Below are 26,694 nucleotides of genomic sequence, written 5' to 3' on the forward strand. Positions count from 1 at the left end.
CTTTTTCGGTTGTTCCATCGTCGCAGATGAAAGGACATGGTTAATAAAGTAATATTATTACAAAATATAATGAAAATATATATTATTTTCCACTATGCTTTATAAATAATTGTCATTCGTTTTCCCAGTTTAAAAACTTGAAGGCTTGAATTAACATTGCATTTCGATGGATTTGTGATTAAATTTTATTTGCAACCCTGTCGTTTAGTGTCAACTGTTGACTGAACCAGGATCCTACGTTTATTATTAAGGTTGGCTATAAGATAAGGCTAAATAAAATGGTAATAATTAATGGTTAAGTGATATATCCGTCTCAGATTATGGATTTATACTTGATTTAGTTTTTAAAATTTTTCAACCACAACAAAAATTTTTTTTTCAGTCACAAATATTTGTAATAGACTCTAATGCTCTATCATGTTTAAAATATATATAACTTTTAGTTTTGAACTCAAGAAACTCCACAATGATTTACTATCTACCGTTAGAAAAATCTAAATCTAAAAATTATATATATATATATATATATATATATATATATATATATATATATATATATATACACACACGGTGTTCGATTTGATACGTTGTGTATGTAGCCGAATGCTCAATAATATAAATATATATCATGCGCCTCTTATTTGATAAATGATTAAATTCTACAGGCTACCAAATGTGGTTTAAAACGTTTTTTATCATTACTTGTTTCTCAAAATCCTTAAAATGTCTTTTTAAATTTAAAAAAAATAAAAATTTTAGCTATAATAATATAACACTGTTCATTATAACTGTGTTCGTATTACTAATATTATAGAATAATATAACAATACCTACTCGTCAATGTTGACTTTGTTTTAGTTGTACAATTATTTCGAAGTTTTTTGTATAGTTTTTCGCGTTGCCAAACTGAAACATCAAGCTTTTGTATAAAAGTTTTTAATACAGAAACGGCCAATGTATGAAGTAAAAAAATTAATAAAATAAACAATGATCATACATTTTTATTATAATCTATTAAAAAATGTTATGAATATATAATTACTAAAAATACAGAAAGAATCATGGGTTGTTAATATTTTTTTTGTTTACAAATTTTTTCACAATTGTTGGATATGATTTTTGACTGTCTGTCAGTAATATAAGCCAGTTGTTAAAATTAATAGTGGTGACATTGTTTAGCAATGATCTCATGCACGGTTAATGAATTGAACGGCTTATTTACAAATAAATTCTTCTGTTTCAAAGTTTTTTCATATGCAAACAAAAAAAAATTAACTGTTAAATAATACAAATGTTCAGTCAATTATTTGTTTTCATTACTCCTGAAAAATATTTTATATAATAACGCAAATAAATGTTTTGACTTTGAAAAAATTTTGCATTATCTAAGATCAGAAAAAATATGAAAGAAAAAGGTTTTTAAGGCATAGGCTAATAAATTGTAAAAGGAAATAAATATGAGACAGTAGGCAAAACAAAACTGGCCATATTTATGAATTAATCTACCCATGAGGAGAGGCGTGCAGACGCCAGCTGTGGAACTTGTGATGATCATCATGGCGGAAATTTTGGCATCAATCTCAATAGTCTGAGACATCCAGAGTATGTAGGTGGAAAATGTTGTAGCCATGCTAACTCCATAAACTAGTGATGCAAACCAGATGATGTAACTCCAGTTAATTGTGAAGAAGACGGATGTTGAGGCGACAAATGTTGCCGTAATGTTAAACCACAAAATTGTTGACGGTGGAATTTTTTTTGATAAAATTACAATGCATATCCTAGCTAACAACTGCGACATAAAATAGGCCGATAATAAAAACGGAGAATTCACGGGACTCCATTTTAAATAATTGACGACGAAACTTGATAAAAAATAAACAGGTATGCTCTCTTGGAGTTCCACAAAAATGACAAATAAGAAAGCAGTTAAATAAATTGCCATTTTCAGATACAAACTGGACGCCGCATTTTCAACAAAGGAAGGAATCGTTGAAAAACTCATTTGATTCGAATGATTCGATTCATTTTTTTCTGCGTAATTATGAACCCAGATGGCAATGTACGGCACAGAAGCAAGAAGTATAGCGGTCCCAAATGTTATGAAAGTATATGGTACAGCTCTTACGCAAGAAGAAGAGTAAAATGGACAAGAATCACTCCTGTTTCGATTCAAATCCGATCTTGAGTGAAAAAAATAAGATGAATCTGGGTGATAGAATCTAGTATATGTCGGATTTACGTGGAATATGTATTTATCTTCTTCTTTTGAAACTTTGTCTTCGCATAGAAAATATTGCAGGACAAAAGGAGCCATGACCGATCCAGTTGATCCGACAAAGTAGATACCGTGGAATAACGATTTCTGATAAGCATTCTTTTGCCAGAGTCTTAATATATAAGGTTGGATCGCTTGAATGAAAAATATTTTCATTTAAAATAAATACAAACTTTTAGTACGAATAAATAAAAATATTTTCAACCGGTTCCTATGCTCCCTAATGAAAAACCATGAAAGAAGACGAATATAGCAAAACAGCTCAACGAGTTGCAGACTCCAGCACATACCAAAGAGAATCCAGCCAATATGAAGGCAGTCGAGAAAATTATCTCTTTCGACAGTAAGTTGTACAACAAAGCGCAAGACAACGCGCCTAAGACCACACCAGCATATATAGCAGCTATCGTGGTAGTTTTCTCTCCTTTCTGAATTCTAAAAAATTCATCCAAGAACGGCAACGATGAACCTATCAGCGAAGAAGAAAACCCCTTTGTGATGTAATATTTGATAATGTTTGTTATGGTATAAATATAAATATGAAAAATATATTACATTATAATGGTTTCAGTTATTTTGTTTAATTTTTTTCATCTTAATTCAACTTGACTTACCAAAACTGCAAGGAATATATACAGTGAAATAGTTTTGGCAATTTGAATATGGCCAGTCGTTGTTGAAATGGTCGAAACCGAAGTACTTTCTAATTTAAAATTTAAAAAAGTATTTTTTAGATAAAAATATTGTGTAAATTATATCCTAATTCAATAATTTTTTTAATTCCAAGATTTTTAATTTACTTGTCGACAGCTGCATTTTATTGAATTGATTGTTTCCTAGGGAAAACTGGATCAATTTTCAGACCAAAAATATTTTGTTTATCTATAGGCTACTATGTTTACATAAAGTTTGTTATTATAGAAAAAACATTAGCAAGTACATAAATGAAATATTGAATAGTAGGTGTTTTGATAATAAAATATAAATTGATTTATGAAACTGCGTTGTGTTTAAATAATTTTTTTTTTTATAAAAATAAAAGTGTGTTACGAGTCTGTATGCGTGATTGTGTGTGTACGTGAGTGTGAGTGTAAACTAGGCGTCCAAGGACTTTTGAGTTTTTATAGTCGTAATAATTTCTATTTTAATTGGTAACATTATTCAAACCAAGCAATTGTGAAGATGGGTAACAGATCCAATAGTTTGAACTTTTTGGTTTGTTCTAAAATTTTGGATTAAAAGACTTACATCTCTTATACTTTTTACAGATGTCAAAAAATTTAAAAAAAAATTAAAAATATTTTTGTACGTTATTTACATACATATAAATATCAATTGTTATATAATGAGGCAACAAAAACCTGTGAATGTTTGAAACATATGCAGACGACAAACATGTCGTAAAAATATTTAAAAAAAAAACATTTAAAACAAAAAGTTTGTTCAATAACACGAACTACAATCTTCTGGCAATTTTTGTTATAAATAAATACAAGAATATAAAAACCACAACATGTGCTAACGCCGCGGAAATTAACACGTAGATGAAGGAAAAAGTTCCATAATTAACAGTGAGAAGCGAGACGAAGTATGGAGAAGAAATCGTTCCAACAGATGCGCCTGCAATCATTATTGAACTGATTCGACCGCTAACAGGGACTGTCTCCGATACCCAAAGAACCGTAGAGGGAAACGTGTTTGATACTCCAAGTCCAGCCACAGTTACTGCTGCCCAGACTATTAGTGGTGATGTGTTGGATAGTAGGAGGGATGTGCATCCAATTGCGGTTAGTACGATGTTGGCAGAGATCATTTTTATTGGTCGTATGCAGGCCGATGTCAGAACCGCTAAAATTCGACCGACAAAATGGGCAGTGAAGAAACACGAAAGCAATAAACTCGAGTCCATTACTGACCATTTTAAGTGTTTGACCGCGAATGAAACTAGAAAGTTGATTGGCAAGATTTCTATGTACATATTTAACATGGCCATTATAAATAGCAGACACAGGTAAATTATTTTTGAAGTTCTGTTCAACAGTTCAAAATTTCCAGAAAATTTTATATTCGATGTATCTACTTCACTATGTTTTAAAGATTTTTTGATTTCAGCCTCATTAACAGTAATGTCGTCAATAGTGATATTTCTGTTATAATCTATCGCTATTGTCATGCCTGTAGAGTTTCTTGTAAGGCATTTCTCAATTGAAATTATTAAAAATGGTATGTTGGCTGCAAATATTATCGAGCCAATTGTGTAGAATGCATATCTAGAATATTCCAGTTCATCTCCCGCGCATACTTCTGTTACGTTAGAATTGTGGAATTGTGAATTGTTGCAGTTGATGTCATCAACAGTACTGAGTGTTGAACTGTTAAATTTGTTGCATTCAACTGTCTTTCTTTGGATCTCCAATGATTCAACAATCTGATCATGCTGAAACTCGCAGAGGAATATTTTAATGACGATGGGACTGAGGACTCCTCCGAGCGACCAGAGAGCATGGGCTGCTTGAAGGAATGGTCTCTGCAGTCGATGGTTCAACCACAAGTTCACGCAGTATGACTGGCCAGCTGTTCATGACATATAAGATTCAATTAAAATATATGGTTGAATGCTGTTTAAAAGTATTAAACATTCCAAACTATTATCAGTTGTATTAAGGAGAAGAGTTTTACACCACAAAATATCAATAACTACTCTGGAAATCAATACTAATTATATATTATTGCACGAATTATAAAACATTTTGTAACATAAATGAGACGGAGAAAAATAAAATTCAACCGACACGAGGGCCGCCACAACCAAACCGCTCCAACCCACCTGCATCATCGAACCCCATTCCACAGCCCTGGACGGCAATAGCAGCACCGAACACAAAAATGTTCTCCATCGCTCCCGATACAAGCGTCGAAAACGACGACAGCAAATTGAAGGCCACAAAGTAGAACTCAGGAACCCCTCTGTCGTAAATGAAGGCGCATAAGATTGCTCCGACGAGGTAGCCCACCGAGAAAATTACCAGAATGATGGAGATTTCGTTTGACGTCACGCCGAATAATTTTTCCAAATGCACGAACGATGTCCCTATAAGACTGCTGGTCAATCCCTTTCATTTCATTGAAATAACGTTAAACAGTGTTACGACTTTTTAATATTATCAAATTATAAAAAAATAAGATTTAACCATCATCCAGAATGTTAAATATAGAGATGTCGTTTTGATGCATTTGCCTATTAGGACTTTGTTCTTTCTAAACATGGCCATTGAGATTATCGCGGGATGGGTTGTATGTCTTCTCAAAATGGCCTAACTTTTCAAAGATGACTAACGGTTGCAAAACAAACATGTATTCAGCATATCTCTTCCATGTCATTTCGCGCAGTTAACAAACTGTAAACTTCTCACTTGATACCGTGAGTATAAAAAAATATGATAAACAGAAATCTTTCATAAAAACCTTACAAAATTAGAATTTTAAAAATATTATATTTGCTGAATCCCTGATATCAATCAATCTAGGTAGGCTTGATCGCAACAAAATATCATATCCACTATGATGTTACATATTATATATAATTTACACAAATTACACTTCAAAATAAAATATGCAACTTGTTGAACGATAACCTTTTAAATACAAATTCATCCTAATCTACATAAGTTACATACATACACATATGTTGGTTCACATATGTTCACGACATTTTTGCTCATTTCACGATATTTTGTTCATTTGAAAATATTCTAACTCAATGGCTACTGCCTTATATATATATATATATATGTTGTTACATTTTATACATACACACACACGAATATATATATATATATATATATAAGTAGTTGACAATAATAAAATAATCCTGATTTTTGATAGGGCAAAGTTAATTCGACTTTCACAACAGATGACCTAACAACGGCGAAAGAGGATAACTTTTGTTTTCATCATTGCATTTCTACCTAAACATTTTCATACACACGTGTACAATGTAGTTTCTATCTATTCATTTGTATACGTTTTTTCTTATATTGTATATAATCAAATATCGTTAGATAGATGTATTATGTACGCACATACACACACGCACACAGACACGCACACAGACACGCACAGACACACGCTATATATTCATTTATTAAATAATATATATGTATATGTATTAATACCCATGGTATATTCTACTAACTCTTCGTCAAACATCTAACTAACCAAACATCATATGCATTATATGGCATGGGGCGCATACATTACAAAGTACAAAGCAACATACGTACTACACAATTAGGTCAGATGCATATATATATATGTTAACAATACATTCAAGCTATAAATAAAAATATAAACTTTATATACATATGTGTGTGTGTTTTACATGCTCCTAAAAACAAATATTTATACATAACCACAGTTATCAATATATATTCATTTGTATCTATATATTATGTCGAATCCGTATTATATAAGCAAACAATAGTTTCATATATTTGATGATTTACACTTGAAATTATAACATTTAAGAAATGCCTCCATGCTAACTTTTAAATTATTCATAGCAGAAAGTGTTCTATCATTTTTTGCGATTAGAAAAAAAGGTTTGGTAAATTGAAATTCAAGAGCAGCCCTTGATAAACCACGCAGCGCTGATACATTATGTAACTCCCAACATAAATGCACACTGCATTTGTTGTTTCATTTGTTTGCTCTCCATTCGTTTGGATGCTTTTTGTATTTCGTAAACAAATTATGGTTTTTACTATTACACATGCATTAATGTTATAAAAATATATTGTATAATCGGTGAGCTTGTACCTAAAACGTTCAATAAGAACATAGACATTTGAAATCTGAAGTTACGTCATATATGTTTATTTTTTCTAATATAAACATAAACACAAACAAGAAAATAAACATTAAAATAATGGAATATTTAGTAAGCTCAAAAGAATTGTTAGCAGGTCTTTTGTTGTTCATTGGTTGAGCATTACAATGTTACGTTCATGCAAGACTGCCTATGTTTACCTTATATTGTTCGCGTCGTTTACCAGAGTGAGTAAAAGTTAAATAATTTGTAAATAAATATTTCCTTCAAAAAACGTTACTATGTAAACGAAATTACTTCTCGAAATTGTTCTATAAAATCAACCTAAACATAAGAAATATTTCCGACACGATGAGTATTATTATTGGACTAACAACAATAGTAGATAAATATCCACACCGAATCATCTACTCCGTAAAATCAAAAAGTACAACTATCGAGTAGTGAAGAACGAACGTGAAAAAATGTTGCCAACAAACAAAGAGCCTGAGAAGTTGTCAATAGTGGATAGTCTGCAAGGACACATCGGGAACGTAGAGAGATTTCTGGAAACGTCATCATCTGCTGAAAGGGCTTCAAATCTCAACTTCCCATCTCAAATTATCGTTACAAGCTTCCCGACTACGATTCGGTTGAAGTATGGATGCTTCCACAAATTTTTTATGAAAATTGGGACCTTCTTGTGTGTCGCCTGCTGTTTCGTTGCCTTACAGGTTGGCACATTTATTTAAATTTCATGGTTTTCTACTTATTTCGACAAATACAAATACCAATTTTTATTAAAATTGTAAAATATGCCGTGTCAATATCTCATTGATTAGAATTTGCTATAAACTATTTCTGGTTTTAATCCAGGGTATGGTTGTCAGTGGTTTCGTAAGTGTCTGTCTATCAACGCTGGAACGAAGGTTTAAATTCAGCAGCACAGAAAGTGGAATAATTGCCATGGGATACGACCTGGCATCGATAATTTGTTTAGTACCGGTCTCGTTTTACGGGGGATTGGGTCACAAACCGCGCTGGATTGCTGTAGGGGCGTTAGTTATGGGGTCATTTTCATTTCTATTTTTCAAATATTTCAATAAATTTTTTGAACGTTTAAATGAATTGTTTGAACGCTTCGATGAATTTTTAGTATGCTATTTTTGAATGTTTCAAATAACTTTTTGAATGTCCCAATGTATTTTGAATGTTTCAATAAATAGGTTTTTGTTCGATCTACATAATTTAACATTTCATCCAGTTATTCAATTGAAGAAAATTAACTTCCATTGACAGAGTAGGTTCTTTAGTGTTTTCGTCCCCAAATCTTCTTGTCGGTCCTTACTTTTACGACACGCGGAAAGATCCGAGCATGTTGTGCTTGGATTCGGCTCCTGTCAATCGATCAGGCACGATGGAAAAATACGAATGCTCCTACCAAGCGACCACCTCAAGCTCCATATACATCGTAATTTTCATGCTGGGTCACATGCTCCACGGGGCAGGCAGCACCCCCCTCTTTACATTGGCAGTTGCCTTCATCGATGAAAATGTCGGAGTCAAACGGAGCCCGTTATACTTTAGTGAGTTTTATTTCGACGTTTGCATAAACTTTTTTCCCATTGGTTTCTTTTATTTATAATTTATTATTATAACAAAAAATGCTCTCATACGTGAATTATTAAATAATTCGTTTTTTTTTAATTGTTATGGATGTATGAACCAGGTATATATTATTCCACTGCCATGATCGGGCCAGCACTCGGCTACATTATTGGAGGCAGGCTTCTCAAAACTTATATCGACATCGGTCGAAAAAATAGTACCCTGTTTGTGAAATTTAGTTTGTTAACAAATAAATAAATTAATTACATATTAATGAATTTACTGGTTAATTAAATTTGTTAAATTATTGAGATGATAACTTAACTAATTTAAACATTTAGCAACCAGGGTGATTTAACGCCGGAGGACCCGCGATGGTTAGGAGCCTGGTGGATTGGTTTCCTCGTCACAGGATCGGCCTTCATCATCCTGTCAATTTTCTTATGTGGCTTTCCAAGAGAAATGCCAAGTCGGTTTGGAAATATCAAATTTATTTTGAAAATTCAAGTTAAGAATTGAGTTATTTCTTATTTTCGTGAATGCCGAAAATTATTCCATTTTAAAAATATTTTTTAATATTATAACTGAAAGTACTTTACAACAATGTGAAATGAGTTGAAAGAAATAAATTGAGTAAAATTAACTTTATATACTATATACATATTTATTAAAATTTCCTGGTTTACTCAATTCATACAGAGGAAAATACTTAAATTTTAAATAATCCTTAATGATCCATGTTGAATTATGTGTAACTCAAAAGATAAAAGAGAGATTGATGATGAGAAGAGAAAGAGGAGCAGTTTGGAGTCGGTGGACAAAAAAAGCGTCGACGCGGTGCACGAACCTGCCGACATCTTCCACGCCCTCAAGACGCTTCTCTCAAATCCTGCGTTCGATTTCATCACTTTTTCCGGTTGCATGGAAGGTACGCTCACGAAAACTAATTAATATAATTACGTCGCTTTAATAACAAATTTGAATTTATATAAATTGATTTTTTTTAATTTTAATGGAAACCGCGCAGGTGCGTTGGTCGGCGGATTTGTTCTGTTTGCGCCAAAGTTTGTCGAGGCCGCGTTTAACTTATCTGCTTCCTGGTCTGGACAACTGATAGGTTATTTTATAACCATGTTGAATTCTTACATTCGTAAAAATTTCCATTTTTCGTTTCAATCAAACAAAACTAGTCTGAAAGCTTTAAATATGAAATTGAATTATACGGCACAGGCATAGCGACAATACCATCGGGAAGTTTGGGAATTGTTATAGGAGGCATCATCGTCAAAAAGTTTCATCTGAGCGCCATCGGTTCTCTAAAATTTACTTTAGTGTTTCTTGGCATCGCTCTGCTCCTAACGTTGTCTATGTTGGTGCGGTGCGGAGATATTCTCTACGTGGGAATCAGTCATCCTTACCTTGACCAGGAAGTCACAAATTCAAAAATGTTAGTGACAAGTTTAAAGAATGCCTTGAGAGATCTAGTGGGTTTTATCGTAGCTAGATGATGGTAAGGGTAATTGCTATGAAGTAATTTAATGCAATTTTTTATCGTCTAGTAAGAATAACTAAAACGGACTAAGAGCATTAGAACGCGTGTAGATGTTAATTAATAATTCAACCACAACGTTCTAGTTCATTTAAAAATCTCATCATAAAAAAATGACAGGATGTAATATAATCTCACTAAGAGTAACCAATCAATTTTTTAAACAAATTCAATCTTGCACCAACGACAGAAACTTGTTTTCTGGATGCAACAAGCACTGCAACTGCTCTGGCAGCATGTTTAGTCCCGTGTGTGGTCTGGATGGTCTAACATACGTGTCTCCCTGTCTCGCTGGCTGCCAGTCAATGAAGGAAATCAAAGAAAAAAATGGCACTTGGAGGGTAGTTGTTTGAAAAATTATTAATTTTGTTGGTAAACTTTTCACATTTATTTTCAGACACTGTTATGAAAAATCACATTAAGCTCTAGTTACTGCAAAGATTTTTTATTTAGACGCTTTAAACTAGAACATGTTACCAATTTATTGAATAATTCTACCAGTTAATGCTCAAAAAACCTAACTGTACATAAATAAGCAAATGACAACGTTTTAAATTTTCCTACCTATCATCTAAAAACTCATAAACAGCTCTTCATAAAGTGCACTTGCGTCGAAGACCGACTTGAACACAACAACATTAAAACAAAAAAGCCCTACACACTCACCGATGATGTCACAGCATCCGATGGAACGTGCAAGAACAAATGCAATTCCATCACCTTCTTCATCATTTTCTATTCTCTCATCATCTTCGTATCTTTCATCTGCTGGACGCCTGTCTTGACGGCAACCCTGAGGTGAATTTTTGTTAGAATTAGGATTGAATTTTAAAATTGATGATTAAATTAAAAAAAAAATCGATGGTTGGAATCAAAAATTAACTGTAAAATGTTAAAGTTGTTGGGTGATTTTGTAAAATAGTTACTAAGTATTGAGGTTGATAAAGTTTAATACTTTTATAACCAAGTTGGCTGAGTTGTAATGCTGTCATAATATTTAGTAATAACAAAATTTTTCTATTTTTAAAAATTATTCACAATGTCCGAAATTGTTTCATGACATCATTATCTATGTTTAGCAAAAGAGTTGTATTTTGCTGAGCAAATGACACTTGAAATAGTTTAAAAAATTTTATTCAAGTGATTTATTATAAAAATATCAAACAAGTTAATAATTTTACAATATTGAATCATCTTTTAAACAAATGAATGACCAATCAGATGCGTTGCAGAAAGACACAAGTCCCTAGCGCTTGGTCTGCAATGGATGATAGTTAGGATAGTCGGTAAGTACTTCACTTTGTCTTTCTTCGTGTCTGTCTGTATGTCTGTCAGCATACCTGTTGGTCTTCATGTCTGCATGTCTGTCTTTGTGTCTATATGTCTGTCTGTTTTAGTGTCTGTATATCTATCTTTATTTTTGTATGGGGTGGTATGTGTACATTTCACTTTTGTGTTGGGTTAGGGTATAATAATGTATAATAATCAATTACTTTCCATATCTGTATATTTTTAAAGTCTTTTACTTGAACATTTTTTTAAAAAATGTTGCCATTTATTTTTTAAATTATAAAAGTAGAATTCTTTATTTCATATAAAGACATCGCAACAATCGATACTGCAATAAAACCTTTCTAAATAATTTCCCACGAGGTATGATTCCAGCACCCATGATATTTGGAGCGATCATCGACAGAGCTTGTCTCTTCTGGAATAGAGACTACTGCTTCGACCGCACTGGCTCCTGCGCTATATACACAGGGGAAATGATGGGAATCTATTTTTTAAGCATCGTGATTACGTTGAAAACATTGTCTTTCTTTTTTATTTTAATCGCTGCTATTTGTTTGAAAAAATCGAAATTTAACTCAAATAGAAATAAATGATCTGAAATAGGTTTTTGGTTTTTAATAATGTCGATTGGAACAATAATACTCTTCATCTTTTTAAAAGCCTTTCTACAAATTTTTGAGCTGTTTATTTAAAAAAATTAAACTTTGTTCTCGTGTATCCATAATTTTATTTAATGATGTCTATGCTTACATCATAATATAGTATTAAAAATTGTAAACATAAACGACAGTTGCAATTTAGCTGCGACGTTCTCAACTTTAACTTTTTTAGCTTTATAACTTTCAAAGAACAACTATTTTAAACATACTTCAATATTTTTTATTGTGAATTGTTGACTAACAAGCCAAGTATTATTTACAGCTTAAAAAGCCTTTTCAATCAACAACAAGACTTTAATTGTAACTGTAACCTAAGAACATAATTGTTGATGTAAGGGGAAATTAAATAAGAAGAAAGTTGATTGTTACAACCTCTAATGGAAGCGAAAGGTTTATTCGATGATGTTGAAAACCTACAGAGCGCTCTTACTATTCTTGCCGATAAAGTTGTCAATTATTGTTTGTTTGACGCAAGTCTTAAATAGTTTTCACTTGTTAACAATTTTTTGTTTCCAGATCAATCAAGTTAGCGTTGAAAAATCGCAAAAATGTCAAAATGTTGCAAATTGCACGAATCCAATAACAGACGTTGTTAGCGCTGGTGACTTGAAAGAATCGTCTTCGAATAAAACCGCGATCAAAACTATTAATGGAACTGCCGTATCAAAATCTGCACTAATCTCGTCAAATGATAAAATTTCTCCAACTATAACAGGCGAAACATCGTTTTTGAAGTCATTCGTTAGTCTAGATCCCATAATTGCGTCGAAATCAACCTTCGTGAAATCGTCCACCGTCACTATTCAAGATCTCAAGCCGTCCGTCCATCGAAAACTCAGTTCACAAAAAAATGCAACAAAAAGTCAATTCCGACAAAGTTTATCTGCGGAACGTAAAGCTGGTTTGAAGCTGTCTCCACAAATTAAACAGAAAGAGAGGAAAGGAAGGTTAAAAAACCTCGTCAACTTAAATTTATTCCCGACATGCTTTTTTAAAAAGGAATATATATTTTGTTTTAATTTCAGAAAATAAGCTTGTTAATGCACAAATTAAGAAATAAAAAATACCTTTCAAACTAGATAAAAAGATTAAATCATTTTACTCAAAATTATAATGAAAAAATTTAATTAATCAATTAAAAAATAAATTTACTCCACAGCGAAATCCAACGATTGCCGAGCATAAAATTCCAAAAAAGCAAGATCAACAAAGATAATCGTACGTTTGATTCATTTTGCATTTTAGTTACGGCAGTATAATTTTGAATATTACTATTGTAACTACAACAGATTAATTTTTTACAGAAAAAAATCAAGATTCCAGAGTGGAATCAAAGAAACGTTCATCAAGAAACTCACCGTCGTAAGTTAATAAACTAAAATTTAATTGGTAGTTTCATTAATTAAAAAATAAACCGTTACAAAATTGAAAAACAGAAAACAATCGAGCACCTTAAACAGAAAGAGGTCGATATCTAAAAAACCTTCAAATGAATCTAAAGTGAAAGAAAATAAAGAAAAAACCATAAGGTTCAAGAAAGCGGTTACTAAATTAGAGCAAAACAATAGCGTTTCCAATAAAATACGGATGTCTCAAATAAAACCCGCACTGAAACAGAGAAGAATAGCAACACCTACAAATCTGAATAACCCAAAAATGTACGAGACAGGTTTCAATTTGAACGATCCCCGCTTGAGATTAACTAACTCTACATCAATGCCAGGTCGAAATAATAATCAAACACAAGAAGAGCAGAATGCGCACGATCAGTACGGACAATATGTCTATCCACAATATGCTGACCAGCAATATACTGATCAACAATATGACGAACAGCAATATACTGATCCACAATATGCTGATCAGCAATATGACGGCCAGCAATATGAAGGCCAGCAATATGACGGCCAACAATATGACGGACAACAATATGACGGACAACAATATGACGGACAACAATATGAAGGCCAACAATATGACGGTCAACAATACGCAGCAGAAGAGCAACCACCTGATCAACAATACGATGGTCAACAGTACACAGAAGAGCAACAAGTTGATCAGTACGCTGACCAGCAGTACGCTGAACAACAATATGATGATCAACAATACGATGGCCAGCAATATGCAGGAGAGCAACTAACTGACAAGCAATATGCAGACCAACAATATGCAGACCAACAATATGCAGATCAACAGTATGCAGACCAACAATATGCGGAAGAGCATCCACTTGATCAACAATACACTGACCAGCAATACGCTGATCAACAGAATGTTGACCAACAATACACCGAAGAGCAACCATTTGTGGAAGAGTATGCTGACCAGCAAAATGCTGACCAGCAATATGATGGTCTGCAATATGCAGAAAATCAGCCATCCGGAGACCAACAGTATGCTGACCAACAATATACAGACCAGCAACCTGTTGACCAACAGTATGCTGGACCGACGTTAACCGACCAAAACACACAGCAAATTACAGAACAACAATACTCTAATCAACTAGCTGAACAGCAACAATTCACTGAACAACAGCTTGCTGATCAGCAAACTGCCGACCAAAACATTGACCAGCTGGTTTTAAGTACAGAGAACGCTGATCAAATTTATGATAACCAACAATTGCAAAATGAACAAATGTACGGTGAGCCACAATATGACGTAGCAGAATCTGGGCAACAAATCGGCGAAGAATCTGAACACCCAAACGTTGAACAGTATGCTGGTCAAGAAGCTGGGCAACAGATTACTGAACAGTACGTTGGACAAGAGATAGAAGAACAACATCTAGAATTAGGAAAACAGTCTTACGGACTGACACCTAGTGAGGTAAATCAAATTTATGACGACTCATTAACGGAAAAAATGAAAAATGAAGATCTACAAACTGGTGACATCATAAAAAAACAACCGTCAACAAATGAATCACAAATTGGACAAGAGATGGTGAAAGAATCTGCAGCAGAAGCGCCTTACAGCCAAAAACAATCAGTTGTGTCACAGTCCCCGTTAGTCAAACCACAAAATGCCGGCACGCTTTCAAGCAAATCAAGCATCGCCGAAGGCAACAATCAAAAAAGCACAAATTATGAAAATGAAAAAAAGAGTGCAAACACTAGCCCCAAAACAGCTTCAATAAAATCATTCGGCCAGGAAGACACAGAAGGCCCACAAGTTGAACAAAAGCCAAAACAACAGTCGTTGTCTCCGCCAACTTACGAATCTCCGTCTTTTGTGCAACCATTGCCAAAACAATCGTCTCAAGAAACTTCGGAACCGCCAAAAGAGTCTTTACAACTAAAAAAAGAGTCTTCATTAACATTACAAGAAGAGTCCCCACCATCAGAGCCACCAAAGAAATCTTTGGCACCTTCAGAGCCACCAAAAGAGTCTGTGGCACCCTCACAGCAACCAAAAGAATCTGTGGCACCCTCACAGCAACCAAAAGAGTCTGTGGCACCCTCAGAGCCACCAAAAGAGTCTGTGGCACCCTCAGAGCCACCAAAAAAGTTTGTGGCACCTTCAGAGCCACCAAAAGAGTCTGTGGCACCCTCAGAGCCACCAAAAGAGTCTGTGGCACCTTCAGAGCCGCCAAAAGAGTCTGTGGCACCCTCAGAGCCACCAAAAGAGTCTGTGGCATCCTCAGAGCCACCAAAGGAATCTGTGGCACCCTTACAGCAACCAAAAGAGTCTGTGGCACTTTCAGAGCCGCTAAAGAAATCTGTGGCTTCCTCTGCACCCCAGAAGCAATCTGCACCACCGCCACAAGCACAAAAGCAATCCACTCCAGATTCACAACCTCCTGCAGAACAGCCAACTTCAAAACCTGCCGAACAAACTTGTAAGGAATATTCAGAGTGTTTGGTTAATAAAAAATTAAAGGAGCCAGTGAAAGATGAAAAATTTGAATCGGAAATTATCAGGTAACGTTATTTGTTTAAAAACATTTAATTAAACCAGTGATAATATTTGTGTAAGCTCTAAACATTTGGTTTTTTAAATTAAATTTGTTAGTCATATCAACGGGATGGCGATAATAGAAGTTGACAGAGATTTTATAATACTACAAAATATACAAGAAGAAGAGGTAGTTAATAAAAAATTTCTATTCAACTAAGCTTCATTAAAACATTAAGTAATTTAATTTAACTGACGTTTAAGGATGCTAACTTGGACGGCGCAATATTGGTACAAGCTCATAATAAGGCTCCGTATGCTGTTTACAAATTCCCAAAAATGTCGCTGAAACCTAAAAGTTTCGTAACAGTTTGGGCCAGCCAAGCAAGGACCAAAAAAGAATCTCCACCAAACGATTTGATATTCAAAGAGCAAGGTCAATGGGCCTGTCCTGCTAAAACCAAAACTGTGCTATCGACCTTTGACGACAAGGCTTGTCGTATATTTTGATAAATAAATAAAAATAAAGTTATTTAATTTTATACATTTATAAATTACAAACATAACATTAATGTTAAAAATGTCATAAACCTGTTTCAAGCTAGTTTTCAAGTACTTGACAACAACTAATGAAGTTTTGTGCGATGAGGATCTAATGAGACAAGGAAACAAAGATGTTGGTTGCATAATCATATTGCAAAATGCAGTCAAATTATTATTTTTTTTTAATATAAAATTTTTCAGCTGGCGGCGTGCATGCGACAGGAGAAAAAAGTGAAGGAAAAACCGGAGCAGAAGGGGGAAAAGGAGCAAAAAGGGAAAGTATGTGAGGTAAGTTGCCGGTTGCCAAATGCAAATAAGATTTTACAAATAATTGTGAAAACAAATTAAAATTAATTAGATTCGAAGTTTTGATTTGTCATCGTTGTGTGAAGCACAAGATAATGACGATGATAACTTACTTGATACGTGTGCCCTTTGTAACTGCATGATAAGAAGACCAGTGAAAAATTTACAACTGATTTGCGATGAGAATACTAAAATTAAGTACAACACCGACTTTAACTGCTGCATGTCGATCAGCAGTGAGAGCAACTACTCATTCCTCTTCAAACAAAACTGTGATGAAGATAATAAATACAAATTGAACTGCGAAATGCTCTTCCCAGATACGAAAGAGACGAAAGCCAAGAAAGAAAAAGCCGAATCTATTGATTCTTGCACCCAAATTTGTCAACTAAAAAAATCGTTCTCAATGCGGAAAACAAAATCAAAAATGTCGTTAGATGATTTAGATGACAGCCTCAAAAGAAAAGATTCAGTAGATTCATGCACACATTTGTTTTCAAAATCAAAAAAATCTGGTAGTGAAAAACAGGATACAAAATTGTTATCCACTAGTAGCTTTTGTAAAATGTTTAAAAGCAAAAAGTCAAACAAAAAAAACAAATCTAGAAAATCTTATGTAGAATGTGAAAACTTTTGGAGAGATCTTACAAAAAAATGTATGAAATCGGATTCGGACACAGATGATTGTTTTGATTTTCTGAATAAACAGGAATTAAATACTCCAGTCTGCGAAAAATCCGATAAAAGGAAAGAAACTGAAATTGAAGAAATAGATTCCTGCTCGAGACTTTGCGAGAAAAAAAGTATTGACTCAAACGATTCTTGTAGAATAATGAGCAAAACTCTTTGTAAAAAACGAAAAAAAGCTTCTACTGCTTGCGAAGACTCCGATGATTCTTGCGAAGGACTTGGTGCTAAAAAGAAAACTTCTTCTAAAATGTCTGATAATTCATGCGATGCCAGTGAATATGATGATTCGTATTCGAAATTAAATTGTAAAAAGAAAACCTTTAAGTTAGAGAATTTTAGCTGTAAAATTTCAAATAAAGGCAAGCAAAAAAATAAACAAAAGTCCTCCGGTGTTTGTGCGGTTTGTTCGTCGAGTAGTTCAGACTCTTGCTCAAAATTCTTTTCTAAAAAAACTAGTAAAGCAAACAGTAAAGGCAAACATGATTTGTGTTCAAGCCTAATCTCCAAGTCTAAATCCAAAGATCACACTTCAGGTTTTGACATGTTTTCTGATAGAAAATCTAAGAGAGATGTTTGTGCTGTATGTGGTAAGAAGGACTCTTGTTCCATATTTTTGTCAAAAAGTAAAAAGAATGGAAAAGTTGACAAATGTTCGGAATTATTTTCATCTTCTAAAAAAAAGAACAATGATTTTAATTTTCATTCTGTTGACAAAAGTAAGAATAAAAGAAAAAACTCTTGCTCTAATTTATTTTCTAAAAATAAAATTGATCAAGTGGATTCGTGTTCAAATTTATGTGCAAAAAATGTGACCGAAATCGACTCTTGTCAAAACCTATGTAAGAACAAGAAGAAAAAAGAGGATAACGACTCGTGTTTAAATCTGTCTTCAAAACGCAAAAAGAAATCTTATAGCAAGCACTCGTGTTCAAATACGTGTTCAAACAATGCAACATTGACCTCCTCTATTGAGTTTATTCCAACATATGCGTTAGGAAAAAAAAACTTAAATAAAAATTCTCAGTGCTCTAACATAAACGGCTCTTCAAATTATAGTTGCTGGCGTGTTTCTCAAGATAGCTTGTATAAATCCATAAGCTTTGATTCGTCAAAGTACGATAACTGTGCCAGTGCTAACGAAAATAAATCCAATTACGAAAACTTTTCTTTAGATTTAGAACTAGATGATAACACAACTGATGTTTGCAGTTTGGCAAAGAAATCAAAAATTTTCAGCAAAAAGACAATAAAAAATAGAGACAAATCTTCAAAATGTAATGTTTTATTCAAAAATACATGCTCAATTTTTCAGGACAGAAGTGGCCGCAAAAAAGGTGACAGAAATATTTTTAATAAAAAAGTAAGCAGATCGTTGAATAATATCGATAGTGATTGTGATCTACCATCCAAACACGTTTCTAAGAAAAAAAAATCGAATGAAAAAAAAATAAAAAACAATTCCAGCTGCCATTGTGATTTCAAAATATTTTTTGGCAATGACACGTGCGCAAGTTTCAAAAATTGTGGCGCTAACGAAATTTCCAAAAAATATAATTCGGGAGTGAATCTGTTGGACTCAAGTGATGGGGAAGAAATAATCAGTAGAAGACGCAACATTGTTTCCACTGCGTTTGATGAGCTGAGAGAAATTATAAAATTAATGGATAAGAAAGAAAAGTATGGCAAAAAACAAGAGTCTTTAGATGAGTACGCTGAAATTCTCAACAAACCTTCGAACGTTGGCTTCATCAAAGCACTTGAAAAAGATGTTTGTGCAGAAAACGGGAATAATTTTCAGAAAAACAAAATGTCTTCAATTTTGTTTGATAGTCTCGTAGACGATGAAATTAACGGCAATGCAAGCAAGAAAAGTAAATCCAAAACAGGTAAAAGTATTTTAAAAACTAACATTTGTTCGGATTTAGGCCAGCTATATAAAGATATTTCAAAGAAAAAACGAAAATCGAAAGACGATTGTAAAAACATTGAAGAAATTTTGAATTCAAAAAATAAGCATAAACTAGGAAAACATTTTTTTAAAACTGAAAGCAAGAAGGACTATTGTGGCACGTGTGAATTAATTGAAAAGCTATCATATTTAAGGGGGCTTGAGGACAACGAATATGATAGCGACAGCTGCGGAAATTTTTCTCTCAACAATGCAAAATCTCTCAAAAACAATATTATCGATAAAATCATAGCCCTGTTCGTCAAAGAAACTGAAGAAAGAGGAGAAACAGGTCGTGAATTATCCGTGGATGTCGAAGGTGTAGTAGAAGAGGACGACGCCAACGCATGCGACAATCTAAATAATTCCGGAGCTAAGCACGGCGTTGTGAGGTTTTTAGGCGCATGTAACTCAGTGAAGAACAAGATTGGCGGCATTTACAAGATGCTCATGAAAGAATGACGTGACAAAAGTCGGATGGAAATGATTCACTAAAAACTTTTGCCAACAACATCACGTTAACATCATTAAAATCGTAAACGTAGTTGAACCGGACTTTTTCAAAATTGGCTCAAATTGAGACATTAACTATATAACTATATAAAATAAAATTATGAAAAAATGCAAATGCAAAAACCAAAATTGTTTTGTGGTGGTTTATTAATTAAAAATAGACATAAAATAATCTATATCAAATGATAATAAAAATATTGACAAATTTACTGGCAAAAAAACCTTTTATAAAATAAATGCCCTAAAGTCGTGATTTAAGTTTGAAAAAATATTATCAGTGGATGTTGTATTTATATGAATGGAAAATTTTTACATTTGAATATTCTCCCTACATTGAAACAGTAATTTACTAACATGATGAAAACATTACATTCAATGCATTGAAGGACACTGGAAATAAAAATGAAATATTACATTTCAGGATTTTTGAGAATAGCTACAAAAATAAGGACAATGATAACCATGATAAATAAAATGCTGGAAACCATACATTTAACTGTCTCCTCATGCTCTATACTTTTTATTGAAAGGCCCAAATCTATTGCAAGACTCTCTGAAATTTTTTGAGGTCTTGGATTTTGCTTTGCTTTTGTCTTGGCTCTGTGGAAAAATTTAACTATTCGAGAATTTTTTAACTTTCTGTGTTTGAATTTGTAGTAATCTTTCGATGTGGGGTTGATTCTTCTGTGTAAAAGAGCTTGGTCAGAAAATGAAGATTCGATATACTGAACATTTGATTCGAGTTCTGAGTCAGAAATATCATCATTATTCATTAGGATCACATAGTTGTTCTTCATTGTGGACATTGGGCTTGAAATGTCATCCTGCAATGTTGATTTTTGAAATTTTTTAAATCAATTGAATATGATAGTAAATGTAATTGATGAAATTTTAAATTAATTAGAATATTATAATTAAATTAATAATTGAATTAATTCATAATATAATAGCATAAAAATGGCAAGTTATTTGGGCACTACTATGTGACAATTTAACAAGATGCAACACATGATAATCAAAAGTTTAAAAAACTAATGCCAACAACATACAAAATACATTTTTAATGATGTGACAATAAGCCAATAAACACAAAACACAACCAATTTGAATTGAAATAATTCAATAATTGAATACATGCTATATTATAGTATTATTGCTAATAAAATAGTTATAATTCAAACTAATTTTAATTTTAAAATTTTCAATAAAATTAATTAGAATAGAGGATAGATTCGCATTAGGATTAAAAAAATAAAATAAATATTTGCCAAGAAGTTTTGCTTACTGAATGTAAACCAAATATCTGTGTCTTTCTTTGAATTAAAAGTTAAAAAGTCAAGTCAAGTCAAGAAGATCAAACAAATTCAAAGGTAGGGTAGAAGAGGAAGAAGAAGCCTCAAAAACGCTGTAACATCTTATTCTTATCTTTATTTATATTTTATCATCTAAAATAAAATAGATGAAACAAAATATTTCAAAAAATTTATTATAAAATAAATCATACGCCACCTGTGGGATACGATTTATTTTATTTGATTGATTTATTTTTATTATTTGATTGATTTAAAATTCATTTATTCAGATACTAGCATACTAGCATACATACACGTTGTTTATTTACTTTGAGTTTACTTTGAGTTTTGTTCGTGATGGGAAAATTTTATGGAAAGAAAATAGCAATTTAGAATGTGCAGGTTCATATGGTTGTTTTTAATATTTAACCATGTTTTAACTGGTTTTAACCAATTATTTAGAATTTTAATTAATTTAATTTAAAATTTATATGATATATTTATTTTTTTATAAATTATAAATATATACGTTTGTTTAAAATTTTTTTCAATTTATTTTTTTATCTTTTATCATAAAAATTTATAACCTACACTTACTAAGCAAATTATTACACATTAGAAAAAAATTATCCTGAAATTTATTACTAAACATTACACCAAAGTCTTGCACTCTCTCTTCCCCGCACCGACCGCGCACACCAAACACACACACACACACACACCACACACACACACACACCACACACACACACACACCACACACACACACACACCACACACACACACACACACACACACATACATACATACATACATACACGCACACACTCACTGAATTGTTACAATGAAAATGAATACACATACATTCGAATAGTCGACACATCTAAACTCGCTAAGAGTTTGATGTATTGCAATGTCGGATAATTACGATTACGAACACCGGGTCACGGTTGAAACCGGTATAAATCGTTTAATCAGCTAACAATAGCGATAGCTAGTTGATTGGTACTCTGGTTTCGTAATGATAATTCATTCTGACTGACAAGTTTGTCGTTGCATCATCAAAAAATCGTTTAATAATGTTACCAATTATGTAGTCTTACCCACTACACTTTATTTAAATTTATTGTTTGTTTGTAATCGTCATCTGCCTACATATTTATGTAATTGTTATTCATAATAATTTAGTTGCAATCATTGAAACTTGTCATTATTTAGCTAGCATTGCTTGCATATTCGCAAAAACAACTTGAACAAGCAAACAACGTCCAGCAGACCTGCCAACAAGTTTTAACTGTAACTTTGGTCTGTTTAAATTTGTTGAACGGTTTTAGCTCGTTGAGATATGTCAAGTGCAACTGAGATATATTTAATTTTTGGGAGGAAATAATTTGATAGGCGACAGTGGGGCGATGGAATAATGGAAAGAAAGAATGGTGAAATGAAGGAATGAAATAATGGAAAGGAAGTGGCTGTCTTTGTTTTGATCAATGAACTTTATTCGGTGTTCACCTTACGAACATTCAAACACTTCGTTCATATTGTTGTTCGTTTGTTCGTTCGTGCGAACACTATAACGTTGGTAAGCATATTTAGATATATGTAATCATAGTGCTATTTGTTTTATTGCTATTTGATTTATTTTAAAAATTTTAACTGTTTTATTTATTAATCATTGATTTGATAGTCACAAAATAATTTTTGCTTTTGCTGTTTCCGTCCATTCAATTAATCATTAATTTACTCTTTTATTTCATTATGAAATCTTTCTCTCATTCCTTCTCTCATTCATTTCTTTGTTCATTCATTCATGCATTCATTCATCTCTCAACCATACATTATTCAAAATATAGGAATGTCAGCTGTCCCCATTAGTTCACCACATAACTCCATCCATCCATCTTCATTCATTCGTTTGTTCAATTAAATTTATATTCCATCCGGTTTTTTGCTCTTCGTCGTTTAGTGTTTGTTCGTTCGTTTGTTCGTTTATTCGTTTGTTTACTTGCTTCTTTTCTTGTTTGTTTGTTCGTCTGATTGATTGGTTTACAAATGAAAACCGGAAAATCTTGAGAAACATTTAAGATTTTTGGTAATTTATCATTTTGTAGTGTTATTTATTGCCTATGTCAACTTTAACTTACACACACACGTACACTTAAGTACAAACAAACACACACACGCACGCACAAATACACACTTATTTAAACGTAAACAAATAAAATCAAAAAGAGCGACTGAATGAGTTAATGACCAGATTAATGAATGAATGAAAGAAAAATTTTTGAATGAATGAATAAACGAATCAATTAAAAAGGTGGCACCCCGCATGAATTTCTTATCATCACCATCATCACCCTCATCATCATCATAGTCATCATCGTCTGAACCATCATTACCATTGCCAGCGTTATTTACGACAAGATCATTACCATCATCATCCTCATCATCATCATCGTCATCATTTTCATCATCACCATCATTAGCAACATCATCGTCGTCATTATCATCATCATCATCTTCGTCATTGTCATCATCATCATCAGGAGGAAACAGGAATGTGTCTTGTCGTTATGTTCCTTTGTTTAGTCGCGTTTATAATACGTCCTGCCTGTTGTTATTGTTGTTGTTGACGTTGTTGTTGTTGTGGATGATGTTGTTGTTGATGTTGTTGTTGACGTTGTTGTCGTGTTTTTAATGATGGTGACTGATTTTGAATTGAATAAAAGAGTTTAACGATTTATTTACTGTTTGATTGATTATTCATTTATTAGATCGGTTGTTTAGTTGAGTGGTTGATTAAATGCTGGTTGTTTGATTGATTGTTTAGTTATTTGACTGGTCGGTTAGACAGTAGATAGGTTAGTTTTCAAGGTTAGTGGTTGAGATATTTGTGTATAGGTAAATGTATGTAACGAATTAAGAATTTTATATGATCCCAAAGCAAACAAAAATAAGCATTGAGAATCATGTTGAACACGAAAAATTGTTAGTAATTCATCAATGCGAAACCGCCTTAACAAAATAATTTCACAAAACTTTCCTGATAGATTAATGTCTGTTTGAAATTATATAATTAATATGTATGTTGGTATATACATTCAAATGCCGGTATACAAAGGTTAGCGAGCCACGTTACCTGTATGAAGAATGCGATGGATGCATGGATTATTAGATGAACGAACGAATGAATGAATGGCTGGTTTGATGGATGGATGGTGCGCCGCAGACTACAACAATAGGTGTGTACCGTGTTTTTCTGTGTGTGAGTGTGTGTTTAAAAAATTGGAAGTTGGCGTATGAGTGTATGTGTGTACGTATTTGTGTTTATGTCTGTGTATAGTTTTACGTTTTATGAATGTATGTATGTGTGTTTGTACATGCTTTTTTTTGTTTCTACATTTGTCTGTAGGAATGTTTCATAAATGTATGTATGTATGTATACAAGTACGTGTTTGTATGTAAGTAACTGCCTGTATCAACAGCATACTAGAAAGGTACGCCGTCATTGTGTTTTGAAATGCAATGAAAAAAAAATTAATCGATAATGGTTTTTTATATAGCTACGTGTGTGTGTGTGTGTGTGTGTGTGTGTGTGTGTGTGTGTGTGTGTGTGTGTGTGTGTAGGTGTAGGTGTATGTATATTTATTATAGGTTTTATTAAACTTGTAAATATGTAAATAGTTAGTCATTCTAACTGTAATTTGTCGAATTTTTTTCTGTGAAAGTTGATGAGCGTTCTTAAAACTTGAAAAATAATTCAGCATATTCTTCTTCTTTCTCGTGCCTTACCCTTTCAGGGCATTGGCGACCATCGACCTCCACAAAACCCCTATTATTATTATTATTATTATTATTATTGTTATTATAGAGCTCACAATTTGCCACGAAACCAACCTAGCTTCCTCACGTGAATACAGACGCCAGAAATATAAAAACTTGAAATTGAACATAAATTCAGTCTACAATAACTGTTCGCTAATTATTAACTCATTTGAAATATCACCTGTGGGTTTTTATAACAATTTTAATCTAACTTTGTTTAAAATTTTATGGCCGAAATCTTTTAATGAAAAATTGATTAACGCGGTAATTAGCTCGTCATATAGCCTATATTGTGACAGAAACACTACTTAACCGATTTTAAATATATCTTTTTACTCTCAAGCACTTGTTGATCAAAGAGCATGAGAGGATCGTACATTATATTTTATATTTTATTTATTTACACTCTAATATATAATTAATAATTTTTGATGGATTCCATTTGGATTTTGTTTTTCGGTAAATAAAAGAATGTTCTCATTATTATCATTATTATTATTTTTATTATTATGATTATTGTTACTTTTTTTATTAGTAACTTAATTATATAATTCTTATATTGCCATCATCAAAGTCATAAACTTAGGATAATAATAATAATAATAATAATAATAACAACAACAATAATAATAATAATTGTATCAATTTATTGGAAATAGTTAGTTTCATTCATCATTTATTCATTAAGAAAATTCGTTAACGCATTAATCACACGGCGACTTTTATTACGTAACATGGCGCCCACATTTCTGGCAGTACTCCTCACACACACACACACACACACACACACACACACACACACACACACACACACACACACACACACACACACACACACACACACAGACACACACACAGTCAAAAAACTCTCTTTCTTTTTCTCTCTCTCTTACACACACATACACATTTAACGTAATTTTTCGTTAGGTATTATAAAATTTGGTGTTGGTTGTCAACTGAATCGATCTTATTGACAAGTTAACAGACGAATGTGACAACTTAATTAAATAATAATAAAATCATTTGCTTAAGAAGATAAATATTTTAGTAATCTTATGATATTAATTTGTAATTGGTAAAGAGTAATTTCAGAATTTTTGTGAAAATTTAACAGAATTAATTTAAAAAAAAACCTCAAACGAAGCGTTTCGAAGCACTGCTTGTGTGCGTCTATGTATCTATGCGTCTATGCGCGTGTGTGTATGCGTTTGTGTGTGTTTGTGTGTGTCTGTGTGTGTGTGTGTGTGTGTGTGTGTGTTGTGTGTGTGTGTGTGTGTGTGTGTGTGTGTGTGTGTGGTGTGTGTGTAGTACGGTTGGATGCTTTAATAATTTGTTACCCCAAATTTCTGAAAAGAAAACAATCAAAAGACGTTGCTTTGAGATTAATTAGTTAAACATTTTATCTATATATCACATTTAGAATATGAAAAATGTATCAAAACTAAAATACACATACGCACAGATATTAAAACATATGCAC

At 32.7% G+C, this 26,694-nt stretch overlaps 5 protein-coding genes across 5 annotated transcripts; 2 read left to right on the forward strand and 3 right to left on the reverse strand.

Moving 5' to 3' along the window:
• Nucleotides 1–1,381: 1,381 nt before the first annotated feature.
• Nucleotides 1,382–3,094, reverse strand: HELRODRAFT_168602 (hypothetical protein; the record flags this gene model as incomplete). The annotated part of the gene is made up of 4 exons (XM_009014438.1): nucleotides 1,382–2,412; nucleotides 2,484–2,769; nucleotides 2,893–2,981; nucleotides 3,079–3,094. 4 exons carry the CDS (start codon nucleotides 3,092–3,094, stop codon nucleotides 1,382–1,384), a joined length of 1,422 nt encoding a protein of 473 aa, XP_009012686.1.
• Nucleotides 3,095–3,688: 594 nt separating this feature from the next.
• HELRODRAFT_190567 (hypothetical protein) lies at nucleotides 3,689–5,659 on the reverse strand (the record flags this gene model as incomplete). Its single annotated transcript, XM_009014439.1, has 4 exons — nucleotides 3,689–4,852; nucleotides 5,106–5,391; nucleotides 5,470–5,536; nucleotides 5,598–5,659. 4 exons carry the CDS (start codon nucleotides 5,657–5,659, stop codon nucleotides 3,735–3,737), a joined length of 1,533 nt encoding a protein of 510 aa, XP_009012687.1. The 3' UTR covers nucleotides 3,689–3,734.
• Nucleotides 5,660–7,346: 1,687 nt separating this feature from the next.
• HELRODRAFT_97665 (hypothetical protein) lies at nucleotides 7,347–12,402 on the forward strand. Its single transcript, XM_009014440.1, has 12 exons — nucleotides 7,347–7,819; nucleotides 7,962–8,155; nucleotides 8,385–8,671; nucleotides 8,815–8,917; nucleotides 9,035–9,200; nucleotides 9,483–9,621; nucleotides 9,721–9,810; nucleotides 9,924–10,140; nucleotides 10,433–10,583; nucleotides 10,832–11,040; nucleotides 11,464–11,528; nucleotides 11,896–12,402. The coding sequence occupies exons 1-12, from the start codon at nucleotides 7,571–7,573 to the stop codon at nucleotides 12,126–12,128; spliced, it is 2,103 nt and encodes a 700-aa protein (XP_009012688.1). The 5' UTR covers nucleotides 7,347–7,570; the 3' UTR covers nucleotides 12,129–12,402.
• A 3,135-nt stretch (nucleotides 12,403–15,537) lies between these two features.
• On the forward strand, nucleotides 15,538–15,915 carry HELRODRAFT_73436 (hypothetical protein; the record flags this gene model as incomplete). The annotated part of the gene is made up of 1 exon (XM_009014441.1): nucleotides 15,538–15,915. A coding segment is annotated over one exon (378 nt), but the record flags the coding sequence as incomplete, so codon positions are not given.
• Nucleotides 15,916–20,507: 4,592 nt separating this feature from the next.
• Nucleotides 20,508–20,903, reverse strand: HELRODRAFT_168605 (hypothetical protein; the record flags this gene model as incomplete). Its single annotated transcript, XM_009014442.1, has 1 exon — nucleotides 20,508–20,903. The coding sequence occupies one exon, from the start codon at nucleotides 20,901–20,903 to the stop codon at nucleotides 20,508–20,510; it is 396 nt and encodes a 131-aa protein (XP_009012690.1).
• Nucleotides 20,904–26,694: the final 5,791 nt, after the last annotated feature.

The sequence above is a fragment of the Helobdella robusta genome (assembly GCF_000326865.2).
Source record: "Helobdella robusta unplaced genomic scaffold HELROscaffold_13, whole genome shotgun sequence".
Classification (NCBI taxonomy): Eukaryota; Metazoa; Annelida; class Clitellata; order Rhynchobdellida; family Glossiphoniidae; genus Helobdella; species Helobdella robusta.